This window comes from Berghia stephanieae, chromosome 1, assembly GCF_034508935.2.
Source record: "Berghia stephanieae isolate SIO BIC M18660-M18661 chromosome 1, UCSD_Bste_1.3, whole genome shotgun sequence".
NCBI lineage: Eukaryota > Metazoa > Mollusca > Gastropoda > Nudibranchia > Aeolidiidae > Berghia > Berghia stephanieae.
This window is the reverse complement of record NC_088360.1, coordinates 35,009,404-35,031,308: the sequence shown is the minus strand read 5'-3', so window position 1 is coordinate 35,031,308 and position 21,905 is coordinate 35,009,404. Positions and strand designations below refer to the sequence as shown.

Sequence of the window (21,905 nt, the reverse complement as noted above, 5' to 3'; positions counted from 1 at the left end):
GATTGCTTTGACTGCCTTTCAATACCTCACAAATCAAAATGGCGGCCGAGAATCAAAACAATGGTCAAATTAGGAAATTTTTAACTTTCACAAATCTATCAAGGTTTTTTCTATATGATGACAAATTGAATAAATAAACGTCTGACAAAAGGTCCAAAGTGAAAATACAAATTGAAAGAAATGCTATAACGAGGAGCTTTCGGGAGTCGGGAGGCCTCCCTTGTTCTCGGCAAACTTTTTCTTTTTTTTTTTAACTGGTCTGCGCGCAGCAAGAAAATGATTTCGGGTCGAATTCTAATGGTCTGGATGCAGAGGCACAAACGTCACAGTTAGTATCCTGGCTTTTGATTGGCTAATACATACGGTGAAAATAGTCTGTCAGGCTATTATCACCGTACAGTGAAACTAGCCTAAAGCACTATTTTCACCGTACGGTGAAAATAGTCAGTCCGAAAAAAAAACCCAAAACAAACATCTAGGCGCTCTAATTCTAATGGTGTATTTCATATTCTTAATTTCTGACACTGACTGTATTTCGCAGAAGGCAATTTAAGTAATAATTTATCAATTTTTAAATAATAAGAACTTTAAAAAATATGGATACATTTTAATTATAACTTAATACAATTCAGTGAAGAATATCTCTTCGAAATTTCATCAATATTGATGCACTCGCACACTTTTTCAGCCTTCAGTCTCCACCTGGGGCTGCCTAGTTTGTCACAGTGACATGCCTGCACTAAGTAGACAGGATCATGTCTGTCCACTCCTTGATATTGTTGAACTTGAACCCTCTTTCTTTGTCATCTTCTCATAGCTTATTACATATTGCATGCGTTTTTTAATTAAATGCTGGTGAACAAACTTCACGGCGTTCGTGTGTTGAACCCATGACCTCAAGAGGGAGACCGGTTCAAGAGAGACATAGAGTTTGAGTTTGATACCACTTTTTTTTGGAGTAGAGCTACGCTGTCCCCAGCGAGATGGAGTTGTCGTACCAGTAAGGTTGCGGGTTCGAGCCCCCATCGCTGTGAAATTTTAAAAAAATTCTCTATTGTCTTCTGGCACTTTCCTACTCACTTCATTTTTTGGATCCATTTTGATAATACTGGTCTATGTTTACACACTGCAAGCAGCCACTTAATTAGGATGGCACACACTACTCTTTGAATGTGAAAACGATTTCAGTTATTGGCATTCCAATTAAATGGTGGATACAATGGAAGACACATTCACTCTTCATTATATGGGGAAATAGTCCTAATCAGTATAGAATAAAATAACTTTGATTTAAAGTTTTATCCACTTAATGCACTTAGAGGAAGACAGATTAATGACCACTCAGCATTATTTCTGTTGTGTAACTAAGGAAGCCTAAAATGCATAAGATGAATATTTCTGGTAGGAAAAGCAAAGAGTCATTAACGTTAATTGATAAATCAACAAAGATAAATTAAGCAAGACACATAAAAAGGGCTAATGGTTTTGAAAGCGCCACTGAACATTTAAAACCAAAAAAAGAAACAACAAACAAACAAAAACAAAAATGAAAATAAAAAAGACAGAGAATGATACATACAGACAGGTAGACATTTACAAACAGACTGGCAGATGAGTGATAGACATGATTATGGATAGACAAACAAATAAGGATAAATTTTCAGACAAGTTTTAATGTTATTTCATTTTTGTTTTTTAATCTCTCCATGTTTTTTACAGTATTATACTACTCCATTAATAAAGGGGAGTCTCTTCTATCATGCACCATCAATTATAGGAGTTGCTTATTGTTACATTTTGTTATGTATATATACTCACAAAACATATGTTTCTGTGGCTTTCATCCACGTCGTCAGTTGGCATATATATATTTTTATTCATTTTCCTATTGATTCTACATGCCATTAATTATAATTATTTTTTTCAGATGGTGACTACAAACTTCAGAAATCAGTTACATCGGTGAGTTGAACCATAAAAAAAGGAGGGAAAGATAACAAACAAATTATTATTTGTTTTGAGTTTCTTTTTCCATAAATAGTCTTTGCAATATTTCATTGATAAAGATGAAAGGAGAAAAGTAATGTCGACCTATTTAAATATTATATAGTAGCGCCTATACCTCAAAGTGTGGTTTAAAGTCACAAAGGACACACTCCAATGATTTCAGCTTAAATTTTAAAGGTTTGATTTGAAGGGTTGTAAAGATATCCATCTTGATTTGCTTGTTACTAAATGTTATACAGAGCTGCCAACCTACAACAAAAAATGCTGAATTGTACGCATTTTCAGCGATTGTACGCTTGTACGCATTTCCCCCAAGATTGTACCCATTTTCAGTGTACGGAGTCACTTCAGTTTTCTTTAGTTGTAATTCATATTATTACTAGCCTATTGAGAAACCATGGTGACCAAGTGGATATTCATATATTTTTTGACCAATTGTGATCTTCATGCTGGGAGGTAGAATTCTGAAAGGATTGGATTATAGTCTTTGGAACATCATTGTTGCTGCAATTGAGCTTGTGCGGTGTGACTTTATGTAAGTTTACCTTCCTCTTACTTTCACAATGGTTAGTTTCCGTCAATTTCAGGATTGTACCCATTTTTATGAAATCTCCCCCATTTTGAGGTCCCATTGTACACATTCTCATCAGATGGGGTTGGCAGCTCTGGTTATATTAGTATTGTAAATTTCTGTATTCCCAATTTATTAAGTGTTATTCACCAGATATTTGTTTCATTTTCATTTTCCCCCCTCATTTCAATAGTAATGGGAACAGTAAGACCTTCGATCAACTCGGAAGACTGAATTTTGGTTCATTTAGTCTGTTTTATATTTTTTTAAAAATCTGTTTTATATTTTTTTTAAAATCTGAATACTGCTTATTGCTTATTGTAATGAAGAATCAAAGCTTTTTTCTGTAATGTGTCTTTTTCACATGACTTAGATATAATGCTGCAATGGCTGTCCTTTTCATATTGCAATACTGGTGCAGTTTTTCATTACCTACAATCTTAACCTTTGTTTCAGCGAACGATATACCCATTCACATCTCACAATCACAGTGCAATTGGATCATTTATTACAGAGTTTATCAAATTGTCACAACTGCAAGAGGTAAGGTGCTGATCACATGTATATTGAAAAGAGTAAAAAATTCTATACGATCGTTAATTGATTTTTTTTTCTTACCAATGCTCTTACAATATGTCTTTGCCCATAGTCAAATACTCACTCATGTATGAGTTAAGTTTTATAATATGTGCAAAGTGCCTTACCCAAGGACCCAATGCACAATCCTGAGTTATGCTTTTGTTATTCCCCATCCCATCATTTGACCCCTAAGCAATGTTGAGCATGGTCAATGACTGGATGAGGAATAATAATAGCACAACAATGGCTTAACACCAGCAATTTATTATTCTCTAATCATTATGGAGAGCTAAGATCATGTGTATAATGCAATATTACGGCATAGTAGAAGATTAGGCATAAAAGGTTTTCCTCATGAAGTTGATGATACGACTCCAAAATGGACGTGCATTAAAAATTTGGACTTCAATGCTGTTTCTCGTCTGTTGTAAAATACAAATACTTTGGACAATATCAGGTATCAGAAAAGGATGTTTCTATTTATTCTATATGATGTTTATATGTTAATTTCTGAAATGTAATGATCAAAGCATCCCTCTCTTTCTTGCTTTGTTTTTCAGGCAAAAAAAATTGCAATGTTCCTTATGTTTTGTGTCATGTCCACTGCTGTCCTCCTCTACTGGTGTCATACCACAAACAGTATGGGTAAGCTGTATTATTGTTAACAATTCCACCATGAAGTTTAAGTCTCCTGCCACTACTTCATTAATACTCAAGTATTGCATGGTAAAATCAGTTCATTTTATCCTTGCGCTACTCAATATGCCAATTATACCAGTGTGTATCTGCCATTTTTTGCACATAACAAAAAATTCATATTCAGATAATTCAGAACGACCAACGAAAAAGATCTTGCACATTGACAGACTGTTTTCTCACAATATCAGAATTTTTTTAAAAATTGTGTCAATGTCATCTAAATGTGAAAGTCACTGGGTCATATTTTACTAAACACTCTTTGATTACTTAGTGGAAAGAGTTGTCCAAAATTTTTATTGATAGAGTCATATGCAAGTCAATTGTTTTATTATAACACTAGTGAAGAACATATTTTTTTTTCAAAATTAAACCTCTGTTATCTCATTTGCATTAACAATATCAACGTATTATTAAGTAAACAAAGCTGGTAAACTATGGTACAACAAGGCTATTTAGTGACTTATATGGCATGTTTTCAATCAATCTGAAGTGTCCTTAGAACTTTTAAGAGATCTGTCTTTTCATCATGAATTTACCAATAGTAGTGATTTAAATATTTCAAATCAAGCGCAACTATGTTCAAAACTCCTTTAGATTTTTAAAACAACTTTTAGATTATTAATTTTTTGCAACCATGATGTATAACAGTTTACCGTTTCAAGTTTTTTCATTGATTTTGATCATATTTGATTTTCTCATAATTCATTTGCCACTGAATAATAATTTTCTTTCTTTTTTTTTTTTTCCAGCATTAACAGCGTTCACATTCTTAATCATTTTTGATGTTTTCAGGTAAGTAATTAATATTTCATTTAATCTCATCATTTTCAATAATACTCATAATAACAAATAACATGACGTCTGAATCTGATTGAAAAATGTACTGCTGGATTGTCATTCTTGATTTTGGTTTTCACTTTTCCTTGTGTAATTTGATTATTATTTATTTCTCTTTAGCATATGCTATCATAAGATTGTCATTAGATCAATCCTTTCTTGGTTAACATAGCCACGGCACCGAAAATTGTGCTGAAACTGAACATTTAGCAAAAAGCCCCGGTTTCTGTGATCTAGCCTGAACGACGGTACCACTTGCTGATTACAAGAGATAAAGCTGTCACTGAGTAATTAGTTAGCGCTGCAGGCGATTGAGTAAGGGGAGATCACTGAGTAGCAAAATTATGCATAAAACATGCATTTTAAAATTATTCTGTGACTAAATGTTCAAATTATGAATCAGTTTTTCTTCAGTTTACTTAAAGATCCATCTTTCTTCTTTTAAACTGCTTTTAAATGAAGAAATATCATCCAGAAATAAATTATTACGGTATGAAATAAAAATGCACCTAAAATTTAGAATTTTACCAAAAGTACAAAATAAAATATTAATTGTATTAAAATGTCACCGTACAGATTTGATTTTTTTTTGCGTTATGTGATAGTTAACATGTTCTATTTTATCATAGTGAAAACAGAATTGCCATTTAAACGACGGTGATTGAGTTATGATCATTTGAAGTGAAATCAGCTAAAATCCTTGAAAGTGAAAGAATGTTTTGTTACTGAGTTCCTGACAAAGCTATTAATTTGAATTATGTCTTTATATTGTTATGTGCAATCCGTAGTAGCAGTCTTTTAAAACCATAAATATCATAAAGCCAATTTTTACCACAGGTTCTCTATCATTTAAAGGACACCAACAATTGCTTCTTAATCTTTAGATAGGACTGCTGTATATATCTCAAGTAATAGCTGATCACACAATACCAGCTATCAAATCCTGCTCTTTGGACAAAATAATTATTTAAAGAACCATCTTTACTGCATCCGCGATAAACATTGGTACTTATAATTGTAAGCTTAATACTCTGTCTTTATCCAAGTTAATAGTCAAATTCCACAGTGATATTTCCACTCATTGTCCTGTTGACATTTTTCTATACTATTTGCATTACCGGTGATGTGGAGATTATTTCTGGCCCAAACCCTCAAACCCTGCACCACTGATAGACTAGTGTCCGATCCAGAGAGTAACTAGTAATTTCTATCGTAAAGCTACAGAAACAAGGATAAACGCCGACTCATAGACTTTGTGGCTCTTGGTGACTACTGTTTGTCTTTGTAAATCGAAAAGAAACTCGAATCTCTCGGGTGCTAAAGTAATACATGGAAATAATGTCAAATGTAAAACGCTTTTCAAAGACAAGCATCGCATCATAATGATCGACATTAACACAAGGGATGATTTTAAAAAGGAAGCAAAGGATTATATTTAACAGTAATCTTTATTACTTGGTGGATTATGCGATAGACTATAGAATCTGTTCATCAGTAACATTGTTTATTTATAATCAAATAAATATTGAATTTTTACTATAGCCGAAACTGCTGGTAGAAAGCATTATTAAGTCAGTCATGCCACTATACTTTGCACTGTGTTAAGAAAGAGTATTAAAAAACAACTTTCTTAACAAACTATTTTGGATTCAATGATCATTTACTATTGATATGAAATAACACTACACTCTGCTATACTAGCCTACTTGCACTGGTAGGTTCGTGAAAAATGGATATTATTCAACTTTACAATCATATAACTTGACTTTGGTGACTTAACTGAGCAAGAAATTTATAGCACTATAATTTGCATTCTCTTGTCTTTCTTTAAGCCAAAAACATTTTTGGTCTACGGTGACATTATTTAAATACTTCACTTAACAAAACCTAACTTTTTATGGTCTTATTACAATTTTTATGTCAAAACTTATCTATGGTTTAACGATCAACGGCGCAAAGGATTGTTATGAGTTTGGTATCATAATAAAATTTGATTTTATCTTGTTTTGTTCTTACCTAAAACAATTCATTAACACAACATAATCTTAAAGTGTGCTTGATTAAAGACATCAATAGAATTGGCATATCGTTGAAAAAAAAATGGTCAATCAGAAGTGCTCGTACAGGTAGAACAATGAGGTCAGTCAGGGGTCAGATAGTCGTCGAGGATGGAGATTTAATGACTTTTGGATTTTCAGCTAAATGTTCGTTCGTTCGGAGCCGTGCTGCATAGAGAAAAATAATCAGGGCGAGTTGGGGGGGGGGGGGGGCGATAAATATAAATATACAGTAATTGAAAGGCTATTGTCATCAGAGATGGCAACCTTATGAGTCTTACTTTTAGCAAGTAAGTTGCATCTTTTCCCATGAGTTACTGTTTTGTACATTATTCATCAAGCCTACTTTTTCAATTAAATTTTAAGTTAAGTTTTTGTCTCAGTTAGTTTCATGTACAAATATTTTCAAATAGTGGCTCCAGACGGAAATATTAATTAATTTTTCTTAATATGTTTTTGGTTTCTTCTGAAAATAAGGTATTTGTAATGGTATCTCTAAGATTTTTAACAACACATATATTACTATTCACATATTTCCTAAATTCCCTATATTGTTTTCTTTCAAACTTATTTATGGCTTATTTTTCGTACTGGGTGAAACATTTCTTGAAATGACAATGTTTTTACAATCAACTGATAATAGTGTGCCTTAGTTTTTATCTGTATATCTGTTTTTCGATAACTATTTCTTTGTCTTATTTCAGTTTGTTGGGATGTATGTTAAGTGTTTGGGTACGGAGACAAAAGCCATCCAGTGCTTATTCATTTGGGTAAGATTCCAATCTTTCATTAGTAAAAACATGGAGAGATAGATAATAATCTGTCCAGGTCTTTAAATCTTCTGACAATTGTCAAATTTCTGACAGTTAACTTTGCTTGATAAATTGTGTCAAGAGTCAATGTAAAAAGAAAAAGAAAATGAAAGAAAAAAAAACAAACATCGCATCAAAAAACAAAACAAAACATAAAGGAAAAACATATGAGTTTTTATTTCATCGCCCTAAAACAAAATCAGTTTTTTATGTCAAGTCAAAAACAAAACAAAGCAGTTAGCTATTAATGCTGTGCATGTAGGTAAATTACGCATAACATCTGCCATCTTTATATAAAGTACCAACACACAAAACAATGTATACCTTTGTACCTTTATAGTCAGTGATATAATTTAGTTAGAACCACTCTGAAAAATTTCTGGCTAAAAACAATAAGGAGCCTAGTGACGTCAATTTTGTTCCTTCTATAATTTCATACTGTCAATTATCACCACTTGCACACTTTGCAGGACATGGTACTACCCACACGTATTCGTTGTCGATGCTACCCACACCTACCAGCTATGTCAAATGATTGTAAAATTGAAAAGAAAAAATAATTAATTAAAGAATTAGAGTTATTTGTTGGTTCTTTTGGGGTTTTTTAAAACTTAAAAATGCAATGAGGATGATTATTTGACTTTGTTATGATTTGTATTTTTTCAGGTGGATACCATAGTTATATTTCTCCCTCATGGTTATGAATATATCTAATTTTTTCTTTCACAGTTATGAACGTTTTGAAGTACTGGCTGTGTTTTCAAGCACAATGTTAGCCCAGCTAGGAGCCTTTTTCATAGCTAAAGAAAGGTATGGAGCAGAAAAAGTCATTTACAACTATCAACAATTTTTTGAAGTCATGATCATAATCCAAATTTTCTCCTCTGCCTTTTATATTAATAAATATTAATAACATTGGGGAAAAAACAATTACTGGTTAACAGTGATGAACTAAATAACAAATACAACACTACAAAAATATGCATTTGTTTCCTTTTTGATGAATGATCTCAAAGCCTAGGCATGAGCAAATAGCTACAATTCAGAAAAAAGACAGAAAGTCCGATAGAAAAGACAACAGTTATAATATAAGATAAAGGAGCTGGTGAAGAGGACTTCTCTTTGCATACTGAGGGGTCAAAAGTCCAAATCCAAAATGTGTGTTTAAAATGTTTAACGCTATTGAAATGTAAACCAATAGTGTAGATTATCAATGATTAACTTAAATTTCTTAAAATATTTTCTTTTATTTCAGTGTTGAATGCATTTTATTTCCACCAGAAATTCATACGTGAGTAATTCGACTTTTTTATGTGAATATTTCTTGTTTTGTTTTGCTATTGTATATTAATGTTATTATATTTAAATTTTTGTATTCTGCTGACATCATATGCTTAGCTTCATAATTAAGACCAACTCTTCTCAAATTGATACATCATTTAAGTGAGAATGATTGCATAAAGAAATCTTTTCACACAGTTTGAATGAAATTGATTTTTTTGTTGTTGTTGTTGTTGATAACATCAGTTATGATTAAATGGTAATACAGTAAAGGCTGGTCGGACCAAATTCAAAGACTTTGATTACTTTTTCCTAGTGCCGGTCCCAAGAACCGGTCCCACGGTTCATTAGCTGGGACCGGAGGACCGGTCCCAAGGTGAAAAACCATTGGCGGTTCACTTCTTATCTGTCTATTTGAACGGTCCCAGCGATTCTAGTTTCTTTACTGTCTTTTCTTGGTTCTTTTGCCTAGGTCGTTCGCCTAACCACCCATCCCACTTAATTAATCGCACCAACCCCCTCTTGCACATACGCCCTCTTGTGTGTGTGGTGGGGTAAGAGGGGCTGCGAGACGCCTTGGACAATTCCATTACTCGGGGTAAATTTCCAAATTTACTACACACTAATGATTGCAATGACAATGATCTATTTTGACGACATCACCCCTCTTCTCTAATGGCTTATTCTTTGAAATGAATGTGACTACTATAAGATGTGTTCGTGTGTGTGTTTCGAACCTAGCTGGTCCGATTTTTTCTTTTGGCTATCTGTTGTCACCACTCCTTTCTATCGCATTGTTGTCATTTGATGATACAATAATATTTTTATTTCGTTTGGTGTTTTAACTAATCAAATGATACAAGTTTCACATACTATAGCTTTCTTCAAAAATAACAATTATAACGTCTGTTTTTTAAAAACCACCATTAGATTATTTGGGGGGCCCGATAGCTCAGTTGATAGAGCACTCTCTTTACACGCAAGGGGCCAGAGATTGATCCCGGGTGCAGTCGAGCTTTTTTTTCTTCTGATCTATGTCTATTCAGCAGTGAATGGGTAGCTGGGTTTGTTAGATCTGGCGAAAAGTACTTTGGGATAGACAGCGTCCTATCCAAAGATAGAATATTTAAAAAAATTAAAATAGAAACAAAAAACGTGAGCTTTTATATAGCGCAATATCCACTGAATGTGCTCAAAGCGCTTTACAATGGGTCCCTGACTAATAGCAACGCGTAACTTGTAGAACGAGACATGACGCCTGTTAGGCGATGTTACAATTTTTTCCGACAGAGACAACAATATTGACGACCAGGTACTCATTTTACACCCTGAGTACGGTGATAGGATGTGAGTAAAGAGTCTTTCAAGGACTAAACTAGGCGCCGAGCGAGGCTCGAACCCAGGACCTTCCGATCTAAAAGTGAGTGTCATACCACAAGACCACATAGCCGCACGAAAAGAGAAAAAGGGAATGGAGACAACAACACCCCCCCCCCCCCCTCTCCAAAAAAAAATAATTTAAAAAATCAAAACAAACTCTTCCCACTTCCCATACTTTTGGTCCAGCATGTCACAGACACAAAATATTAACAATCCCTTTTCCTTTCACTCCCTAACATTGACCCGACCCGCTCCATCAATCTTCGCAGACACACACACACACACACACACATACACGCACACACAAACACATGCTTAATGGATAGTGTTATAGCACTATTTTCATGTTTTGAGGCAACACGCCTTCTCCGCTCTCACTTACACTTAGCGGTTCTACAGCCATCTACTGCAGGACCGGTTCCTATTGTATGACGGTCCCAAGGACGCCTTGTGATTGGCCAATGTCGAAAAAGAACCGGTTCATTGACGGTCCCATGATCCTTGTGAATAGCCAATGTTGAAAAAGAACCGGTTTGAATCGGTCCTTGCGGTTCACATTTCCCAGGGACTGTAGAACCGGCGATCCTAAACATGCTTGGGACCGCTCCGCACTACTTTTTCTAAATTTATACATGTTTTACCTCAGGTGCAATGTCTAAAACTCGGAAGTAAAAAAACAAACAATCACTACTTATTTTTGAGTGCTATATTTGTCTATTATATCTGGGTTACCTCCCTTGTGTCATAAAAAATTAACAATGATAAGTGTGGTACAATATGGATACATTTTTTTATGAAAAGCAAAACCTGATAGGACTGTGTGATGTCAAGGACATGCAAATCACTTTTTAAAGAATAATGTTGTTTTGTACAGCTATAAATGGAAATTCATTCCTATACCTATAGCTGTATTATGAAGGTTAAGGTTTTCAGGTTGTCGAGAGTTTGTTAACAATAACAAAGAGATGCAAACTTCAACAGACACTTTTGATTTTGTAGTGTTTGTTTTATCAAGTTTTGGCTGTATTTTGGCAAATGTATATTCATCCATTTTATGCCAGATGCTTAGAAAATTGGAGATTCCTTTTTGCCTCATGTATTTGAATGATGTATTATCTAAATTTTCACTTTTAATGTCTATACTACTGCATCACATGATACTTTTAGGAAAGGACCAGGACAGTTTCTTTTCTTTCCTCACTCTCTATTTAGTTATGCTTGAGAAGGTTTCAGTTACAGGCATTATCACATACATGTTAAAAAGAACATGCAACACTTTACTCATCCCACAGCTTTTGATCATTTGTTGATTGTTAATAATAATACATGGCTAAGAAATGCTGATATCCATTAAACCAGGGATAGAGGGAAAGATAAGTTTGACATATAATATATAGTTTCAAGCATGCTGTAGGAAAGTGGTGTTAGATTTTATTTTCCCTTTCTTATCTCATAGTGGTCGCCTTCTGGTGGGTAGCTGCTTCTGTTTTGGTGTTCATATTCTAGTGGTTTACGGTGTCAGGAACCGACCCTTCCAACAAGTTATGGATGCTTCCAGCTCTAGTTGGCTCCAAGAACATGTCTCTGACATTAGTGAGAGGTAAGAACTGTAATTAGATAAATATGTTAGATGTCTGTATGCTCATTGATAGAAAAATTTGTCAAATCTTGAATTGAGATACATTTTTAGAATATTAATGCAACGAAACTTGTGGGATATTTTCAAATACTTTGTGTAACATTTTACCCAGCAATCTGTAACTTTTACACTACTGAATAGAATATTACGCAGTTTTACGGCGGATTGACTGATGAAATATGACATGTTATGTACCACAAAAGGAGATACAGTTCACTACATCTTGATTCCATCTTGAAAAATGTCTTTAAAAAATACAATTAAAAAAGGTAAAGGAAATGCGTTTCACATTGAACCAGTTCGGCACGTGAAAAAAGCTTTCCTGTTAATGCAATTCCACTGTCCCTCTGACCCCGACTAGGTGAGACACACAATGCTTGTTAACTGACATCAACGGATTACCTGACACGACGGGCTAATTGACTCAGAACTCGCTGTCTGCATCACAAGGTGTGAAAACTGAATGCAGTGTGTTTGTTTACATTGTCTGACCATTCGATTGCAATTCTCTACCATTGTTTTCTTCTACTGGGGCGTGGACAATAAGAAGGATTATAGGAAGGACTCGCGTCTCATCTTTTGATTGATCTATACAGTCTGTGTCCACATTGATACACTCAAAATTTGAGTGTCTATAGGTGTGAGAATGGACACACAGTTTCAGCTATGTTACTACCCTGTTGCTCCATTTTTATTTTGCAATTCTGATGTTTTAGATGCAAACTGTGTACAGCTTTGGGGGTCCAATAGCTCAGTTGGTAGAGCACTCGCTTCACAAGCAAAGGGACTGAGATCGATACCGGGTGCAGTCAAGATTTTTTCTGCCCCCTGTCCACCCAGCAGTGATTGGGTAGCTGGGTCTGATAGATCTGGTTGAAAGTATTTTGGGATAGACTAGCATCCTATCCAAAGGGTAGCAAGCAATTACTAATTTCCATTTCATGCTATAGAAACCGGGATAAACTCCAGCTTATCACTTCAATAACAGAAAAATTCAATGAGTAATGTGTACAGAATTTGATATTCCAACCTTAGTCATACATTTCTTCTTAAAGCTATATCGTATTGATGTTTTTGCATACAAATTTTACACAATTACAGTACAATGTTTAATTATGATATTGGTTTGCTTGAGTTTCAATGAATGGCTCCTTCAAAAGCACATAAAGTAAAAGTGGCATTTTTTTTTTTTTGGGGGGGGGGGGGGGGTTGTAAGTTTAATAAATATGAGATTATGGGTGTGTTGAGTATTCACTTATTCAATTTCTTGTTTTAGCCAATAGTTGGCATTTCAACATAGCATTGTAAAATGTACAAATAAATGTAGAATATGTACATCCCAACTTATACAATGTTGTGATAATATTTTGAACTACTTTTTTTCTCCAATCCCTTTCAAGTCTTTGTTCCGTGGTGCCTGGTTTGAGCAGGATCCTTCTGCCTCGAATCAATCCATTTGCCCTTATAGGATTGGGATGCTTCTTGTCTGTAGTGGTCACCTTCTTCTTCATCGACGCTTAGTGAGTGACAATGTTATCATCTAAAGAATGGAGTCCTCCAGGGCTGTTTTTGGGCCTATTCTTTTTGTTCTTTATAATTCCCCTCTTTCAAAAATATTTTAAGAACATGACATTTGTTTCATAAATACGCAGATGACATTCATCTGTATAATTCAATAAGAAGTACATCTCTCAATAATCCAAAAGCTCTTGTCCAAAAAAGTGAAAATGTATAATTAAAACTAAAGAATGGATGGATGAAAGTAGATTTAAATTAAATGAAGATAAAACAGAGATTAAATTGTAGGAAGCAAAAATAAAATAAACTGCAATGAAGATCTTGTAGTAAATTTGAGTGGTAATATTATTAATCGTGTTAAAAAAGTTAGAAATCTGGGAACAATTCTGTTCAATGGGTATTGGGTTTCAGATAAGCGCAATATGCAAAGGGCTGATTATTGATCTTAGGAATATAACTCATATTAGACCATTAATTTCCGAGGCAGTCACAAATAAACTAGTTACAGCCCTTATGTTTTCTAAATTAGATTATTGTAATTCCCTCCTTTTTGGTCTTTCTGATTCAAATATTAAACGACTGCAGACAATACAAAACCATGCTGCTAGTCTGATTTAAAAAAAAAAAAAACGAAATAGAGAAAGTGTCCTCCCCCTTTTGAAAGAGCTTTATTGGTTAACTAATAGAATTAAATTTAAAGCTGCAGTCCTTGTTTATTTCTGCCTTGAAGGATCAACCCCAGCCTACTTATATGAGATACTCCAATGTTAGAGACAGCCAAGAATGTTGAGATCCTCATCTGATTCCTCTCAGCTACTTGTACTAAAGACAAGTACAAAACTTGGTGAGAAGGCGTTCTTTTGTTTTGGGCCACAAACTTGGAACACTCTCCCACAAGAGCTGAGGGATTCGGGCAGTTTAGCTGTTTTAAGTCTAAGTTAAAGACTGTGTATTAAAATTTTAGGGATCAGTTTTGATATCATTAAAGTTTTTGTTTAGAAATGGTATTCTTTGTGTGTGTGTGTGTGTTATGTGTAGGCGTTTGTGCGTGTATGAGTTTGGTTGTAAAGCGGTTAGAGCCTATATGTGGATTAAGCACGAAATATGTGCTTGTTGAATTATTATTATTATTATTATTTTTTATTATTATTATTATTATTATTATTATTATTATTATTATTATTATATTATTATTATTATTATTATTATTATTATTATTATTATTATTATTACTATTATTATTATTATTTTTATTATTATTATTATTATTATTATTATTATTTATTATTATTATTTATCATCATTATTATTATTATTTATATTATTATCGTCATCATCGTCATTATCATTATTATTATTATTATTAATATCATAATAGAAAAGTAATCATGTGCCCAGCTTCCTTCTGATGAACTCGGGAACATTTTTTTATTTATTTGATTTTAGAAATAGAATAGTTTTTTAAAAATCCATAACAGATTCATTTTGTGCTTATCAAAGTTTAGCTATATTTATCATGAAAATTATTACCATTCTCCCAGTAACTCTAGCGCCTTCAATATGGGTGAAAATTGAACTCATTTGTTCGATTGCATATTCATGTGAACAAGATAAAGTTATGAAACAGAGAATTACTACATTTCTTAATTTGATTATGTTTTATTTTCTCACCTCATAAAATAAATAAAATGTTTGATTGCTTTGTTTGATTTTTATTTCATTTGTTTTTGTTTTATTCTCAGTCAGTATTATATTGCTGATGCCTGGGCTGCTGTTTTGATCGCCTTCATGACCTTTGGCACAATGTTTCCCATGAGTTCTTACACCGGAAAAATTTTGTTGCAAGTCAGTATGAATCAATTCAAGAGCATCTTAATTTATGATGATAATTTAGAAAATGTGGCCTTTAAAAAAATGTATGCTTATTGTTGGCATGTTTAAGAATGAGGCAAACTACCAGAAACAAACCTCCATACTCATAATCAGTTCAACCTTGACATTGGCAAACCAGTAATGTAGGTAATAATAATAATAATAATAATAATAATATATAATCTTTATTGTCCAAATTAAAGGCAATTCATGTGAGGTAAACAATGCTCAGTTTGGTTCATGGTATGAACATCAACACATTTACAAATACAGACACAGCCATACACGAACATACACGCTTGCACATTGTTTCTACACGTGTATACAAAAGAAATGAGCGTACATACAAACACATATACATACATACATACATACATACATACATACATACATACATACATACATATACATGCAGACATACATACAAACCAGCATATCATCGTATATGCATGCCTACATTCATACATACATACATACATACATACATACATACATACATACATACATACATACATACATACATAATTATACAGACACACACACAGACAGATAGAACGATACGATATATTTGCTGGGACAGCAGATAACCATATTATAATGCTGAGCTGATCGTACATACAAACATTATAATAGAATATTTACATTGACATTTAAATCAACTCTTTCTCTTTTTTGTTGTTTCTTAAATAAAAGTAGCAACTAAAAAGATTAAGTGCTCGAGTGTTTGCTCTTGTACAATTTGTGAACTTGTTTCCAATTATATGATTTCTAGCTTTGAAAAATTCTGTGTTTTTTGTAAGTGACACCATTTATTTAATTTATTTTTGTTGTTTTGTTTTTATAAAAAAAATATTTCCCTGTAATACACAGGATCAATAATACTCAGTTTAATGTAACATCTATCTCAGCCCATCACCCTTGTGTCGGTTTCTGTTTTATTTAAGAGTGGACAATTACAGATAAATGTCCATAGAAATGATCCCATTGTAAATTTATTAAACTAGAATGAAAAATCAATGTTATATTGCATATTTTTGTTAATTTTTTTCTTCAACACTTTCCCGCCAACAGACATCACCATCTCACATTCTTGGCCAGCTGGACAAAGTCCTTAGAGAGGCCTCCACTTTGGATGGTGTTTTGGAATTCCGACAAGAACATTTTTGGACTTTGTCTTTTGGATCTTTGGTATGATTTTAAAATGTACAGGAAATGGATGATAATGTTTCTTTAAAAGAGCTGATGTGGCGGATTTGGGGGAGGTGTGAGGGGAGTAATAAAGAACTGGACTGAAATTACCATTGTTCAGCTCCACAACGTACAAGGGCTCTCCCAGAATCAAGGTAAATAACGCCATAACTCATGAACCGTGTGTTGTAACTAAAATCTGTAAACTGGAAATTAAAGATCTATTCATTGAGCACCAATGCTGAAAGTTTGAGCACAATTGATGAACGAACCTTTTTTCTACGTCAAAACAAAGATATCAACCATGAATACTTGGTGGTCAAAGAAAGAAATTCGTTCTGAATGCAAAATGAAATCATCCTTCAGAAATTAAATCAGAGTAGGCAATCGTTCATTAGGAAAATGTTATGAGCTTGAAGCAGGAAACTTTCTTGTGTAAAGAATTTCAACAAGGCCGATCTGTCATGCAGGATAAGCCACGTAAAGGAATGTCATTGTCTTCCCTCTCACAAGAGAACATTCAGTATGTTGAAAATCTGATTCAGGTGGTCAGTCAGCTTAAACTTCGAGAACTATTCTTTCGTGTTGGAATTTATTAATCTGCTGTTCATAGAATCATCGAACATTTAGATTTTAGAAAAGTGTCAGCCCGAGGGGTCATAAGGATCAGTGTGAACAAGTGTCTCAAAATTTCCGTCGGCGCTTCAATGGGGCCTACCGATAGCAGTTGACATAAATGCTTTATTGACCATATAATCACTGGTGATGAGACATGGGTTCACCACAGTACACCAGAATCGAAAGAGGGACTTGTTCGTCTGGAAACACCCACCTTCACCACTGGCAAAGAAAATCAAGATGCAAGATTCAGTGAAAAAATTAAGACCACTGTTCTGGGACACTAAGGGTGTTCTGTTGGTGTACATGATCAGACAATAAATGCAGCGAGATATGAGATATTGCAAAACATTGGACAAATTGAGGGCTGCTGTGCAGAGAAAGAGACTGATGCAGCTAAGCAAGGGCGTTGTTGTCCAATACGACAATGCAACACCACACAGCAAACATCACTAATAACCGGCTGAAAACTCATGGATGTGAAGTTTTACCTCATCCTCCTCATAGCCCGACATGATACCATCCGACTTTCATCTGTTTGGACCTCTGAAGTATCACTTGGCTGGAAAATGATTCGAGGACGATGATGAACTGAAATCAGATGTTGAGAATTGGCTCAAAAGTCTTGAAGTCAATTTTTTTAGGGAGGGTATGTTTGCCCTTCTGTTACAGTGGAGAAAATGCATCGATCAGCATGGCAATAAGTAGAAAAGTAGACAAATGGTATGAACATCTGCTGTCTAAATTTCATTAAATTTGCTCAACAAATTTCAGAGCTACGGCCTTACTTACCTTAATTCTGGGACAGCCCTCGTAAGTAACAGGGCTTACATTTTTTCACGGATTGATTTGGTTTTAGAGCAGAATGATGCTTTCGACACATTCAGTCACCTATGTGCCTTAATTATACAATGCAGCAAATATAGTTCTAATTTATGTTATGACCTGGACTCCTTTATTCACAACCTCTCTGTTTTTAATTATTGACTTTATATAATGAGGGTTAGGAGATGGTTTACATGTTCTTTTTTTTCCAGGTCTGGTGATTTGTGCTGTTCAATCTTAATACAGATTCAAACGTTTTAATCTTAAGCATCTTAAACCTCTTTCTCCCTGTATTCTTTTGCTTCTACCAAGGCTGGTTCTGTTCAAGTACGAGTGAGACGTGATGCTGATGAGCAGTTAGTGTTAGCCCATGTGTACAATCGTTTGAGTCACTTGGTATCTCACCTCACCATCCAGATATTTAAAGATGATTGGTCAAGATCAGCCACTTCATACATGTCCAGCCCCATGTCTAGTCTGAGTTTTCCTTCTGGTCAAAACACTCCACCAAGAATGTCATCCCCATCTCAAGAGGTTCTCCTGGCCCCACAGACATTGCATAGTGTTGGCTTTGCACCATCTACATTTAGAATGAATAATCCATCACAATAACTGAAGCAGAAATTTTGCTGACAGCACCTTGGTTGACTTAAGGTGTTTTATTTGATACTCAATAAGTTGTGGTTAATTGCTTTACTGAATAAGTCATCCATTTAATATTGTTTGTTGATGTGGAAGTAATTGTGTCATAATTGAATCGTTAATTTTCAAATAGGATTTTTTTTAAATTCGTATAATGAGAATTTAGAATTTATATACTTGTTGGTTGTTATTGAAAAAGATTAAAATAAATGCCCTCTATTTATCCTCAAGGTGAAATTTGTTGTTAGGGTCTATTGTAAGGAAAGACGGGGAATAACCGAGGCATCCCCTGCAATGCAGTGCCATAAAGTGAATTATGATGAAATGACTCGCTCACTGCCATACAATGTAGCGAGGAGTTGAACTCGTTACATTCTGGGTATGAAGCAAAGATCACGCCACTGTGCTATGCTGCCCCTAGTTAAGATAAGGCAACTTGAATTGTAAATCTCCAGAGAAATGTCTTGTGATGAGGAATTTTACAGTACCATCAAATGGCGCAGCTGTGCCTCTTTGGATTTGAATTTGAGTATTCTCAGCCTTATTGAAGTTGATAAAAGACTGCTAGAAAACTAAATTTACTACTCTGATTGTTTGAAGTCAAAGATGCAAAGTGAGCAATTTTGTGGTCTTGAGTAATGAAATTTATCTTCTGACCTGGCTCATGCCCAGTTGAAGGTGTTGCAGTTTCCCTGGAAAAGGCCCTTTACTCACATTCTCTCACTCTATTCAGGTGTGAAACAAATACCTGGCAGGTAATGGCATTGGTTTTGTTGGGAAAATAATTGTAAGCATGTATAGGGGCGTCTCTTGTCTTGCATAATAATTATTGTTGTTGGCTTAGGACCCCTTTTAAAGCGCTTTGAGTAATTCCCCATGAGGTAGAGTTACCCCATTTGACGGTACTTAAATTTTTTTTTAGAGAACTTCAGCATCACTAATAAGGAAGATGGAATACATTTTAAACAGTCAAGTTTATATCTTGCAAGCACAAAGAAAACAATTACAAAGAGGTCCTGCTCAAAACAGGGATCAGAGATATATTCCAAGAGCAATGTGCTTAGTGTGAGACCTAACCTCACCTCAGTCTCCTGAGTCGATCGGAGAGTAGACATGAAAGCTGATCCCATTGCTATGTTTTCTGTGGTCTGCCTTGACTATCCATCCTTGTCCATTCTTTAATTTTGTCTATCAAGTTCCTGTTTGTTGATCTAATCACAAGCACTGAATTCCCATCAAAAAGCAATACTCAGATGGTTCCAATATGTATGTAACCAATGATACAGTGCTCTTAATTTTCTGCATTTTGGGGGAAATCCGTCTTTTCCAGCTTCTCAGACTCTTTAGCCATTATCCTATGTTTATCGGGGGAAAAAAAATCCCTTATTAAAAAAAAAAAAAAAATTTAATGAGGTTTAATCGACTTAGGAAAGGAAGAATTTTTGTGTTGTTCATTCATGAGTCAGATTTACTCCCTTTTTCTTTATCTCCAAAGGAAGAATGATTGGGTGATTTTTAATTCAATATTTAAAAAAATATTTTACAATTTTTAAAAAAATTCACCAGTCTAATAATTTGTATAACCACTTGGTTGCAACAACCAATAAGTTCTAGCTTAAGGCATGAGAATGATATGACCTTTGAGGCAAAAGTTTATCATATCTTTATGTAGTGGATAAGTGACATTGTTGGTGTTATAAATGTATGGATGAAATTATATTTACAACTTATAAAATCAATATTCCTTAAAATATAATAATTTTCTTATGCTGTGTCTTTTTTTATTTAGTTTTGAGTTTGGCCGACAGAGACGGGGGAGGGGGGTAAAAAACTTAATGACTTTTGTCTGTTAAGAGCACTGAGATAACACACTATAAAGAAATGCTATGAAAGCAAAAATGTTTCTCAGGAAAAGACGTTTGCAACAAAAGATATAAGTATGCTTGTTCCTAGTTTTTAAAGTGCTTATGTCTATTATATCATTTCAACGCTAGTAAAAAGGAATATATGGGAGAGACAGTTAAAAGAATATAGATTTGCAAGTGAGCCAAATAAATATGACTATAATTATAAGAGGAAATAAGAAATGGATTTCATGACATGAGCAATCTATCAGAGACAAGCACAGGATCTCTGTTAAAAGAAAACAATCAAATGGGGTAACAATAGCAATAACATTTTAACGAATAAGATTAATGTAAATATTGCTGCTCGAAGCTCGAAGAAATAGATAACAATGTGAATTTGAATGTTAGCTTCAATTTAATTACGAAAGATAGAATGGATGTTTCGGGTTTCCCCTTTATCAACAAACAGGATGAATGAAACACTACAGATGAATGAGACGATGTGTACTACCACTACTGCTACTACAACTACTACTGCTGCTGCTGCTGCTACTGCTACTAAAAGTGTTACTGTTGCTTCTGCTGCTGCTACTACCACCAATGATTATATGTATACCGACATTCCTTTTTTGGTGTGTTTGTTTCCAGTTCTATTGTATTTATTTTCCAACATGAGTCTACACGTTTTTATATTTCACTTTCTAAACTGCATTTCACATTTCATCTCTTTGCTTCCCCTCTTCTCACTTAATTAATTTAGCAATGACTATCCCGCACAAATCTTTGGGCCTCTTTTTTGCTCACGAAGTGCCCAAATTCGCGACAAAATATGGGACGAAGCCGTTTCGTACATGCTATTTTAAAAAATTAATTACGACGCTGTTTATAATTGAATATGACTGAAAGTTTGCACACAGTTAGAAAAGAGGTCATTTTAGATTATGTCAAGCGACAAAACTCGTGCGATTACCAGAAGACCGTTAAAAATAGATTTTTACTCTTTGGAGTACAATATTTCTAAAACTACAAAGAGGAGAGATTTTGTCGTTCATAAGGTTATATATGCACATTTCTTCTCTTTATATTTCAAATTTCATTCGATTATGATAAGTACTTTTCCCGTATTCTCAAAAAACATCAACCCAATTTGCATTTCAATGAGTGAAAATATGGAGACAACCATTTTGCTCCACCATCATGCGATGAATAAAATGTAAAAAAAAGAAACAAAATTATATATTTGACCACACACGTGGCCATCTGGCAACCTTGTTCGCGACGACGGATGACACAAATCCTCGCACGCTTTTTTAAAATTAAGTAATTGTTTCATTGTTATGTCATAGGGATAGTAGATTAACACATTCTCTCTCTCTCTCTCTCTCTCTCTCTCTCTCTCTCTCTCTCTCTCTCTCTCTCTCTCTCTATCTCTCTCTCTCTCTCTCTCAAATAAATACTAGAAATAACATAAGCCATGGTCTCAAGGGACTGATTGATAATAATTCAGCAGGCATTTTTCGTGTCATTTGTATG

General features: G+C 34.2%; 1 protein-coding gene across 1 annotated transcript in view; it reads left to right on the top strand.

Moving 5' to 3' along the window:
• The window catches only part of LOC144972857 (zinc transporter 6-like), a 22,463-nt gene extending 2,182 nt beyond the window's left edge, over positions 1–20,281 (top strand). The window contains exons 2-13 of the mRNA XM_078914596.1: positions 1,928–1,962; positions 3,035–3,121; positions 3,718–3,802; positions 4,606–4,648; positions 7,455–7,520; positions 8,292–8,372; positions 8,818–8,853; positions 11,680–11,823; positions 13,263–13,382; positions 15,123–15,225; positions 16,324–16,440; positions 18,196–20,281. Coding sequence (XP_078770722.1) covers positions 1,928–1,962; positions 3,035–3,121; positions 3,718–3,802; positions 4,606–4,648; positions 7,455–7,520; positions 8,292–8,372; positions 8,818–8,853; positions 11,680–11,823; positions 13,263–13,382; positions 15,123–15,225; positions 16,324–16,440; positions 18,196–18,495 — 1,217 coding nt within the window. The 3' untranslated portion in view covers positions 18,496–20,281. The remainder of the gene's footprint in view (positions 1–1,927; positions 1,963–3,034; positions 3,122–3,717; positions 3,803–4,605; positions 4,649–7,454; positions 7,521–8,291; positions 8,373–8,817; positions 8,854–11,679; positions 11,824–13,262; positions 13,383–15,122; positions 15,226–16,323; positions 16,441–18,195) is intronic.
• The last annotated feature ends 1,624 nt before the right edge of the window (positions 20,282–21,905 follow it).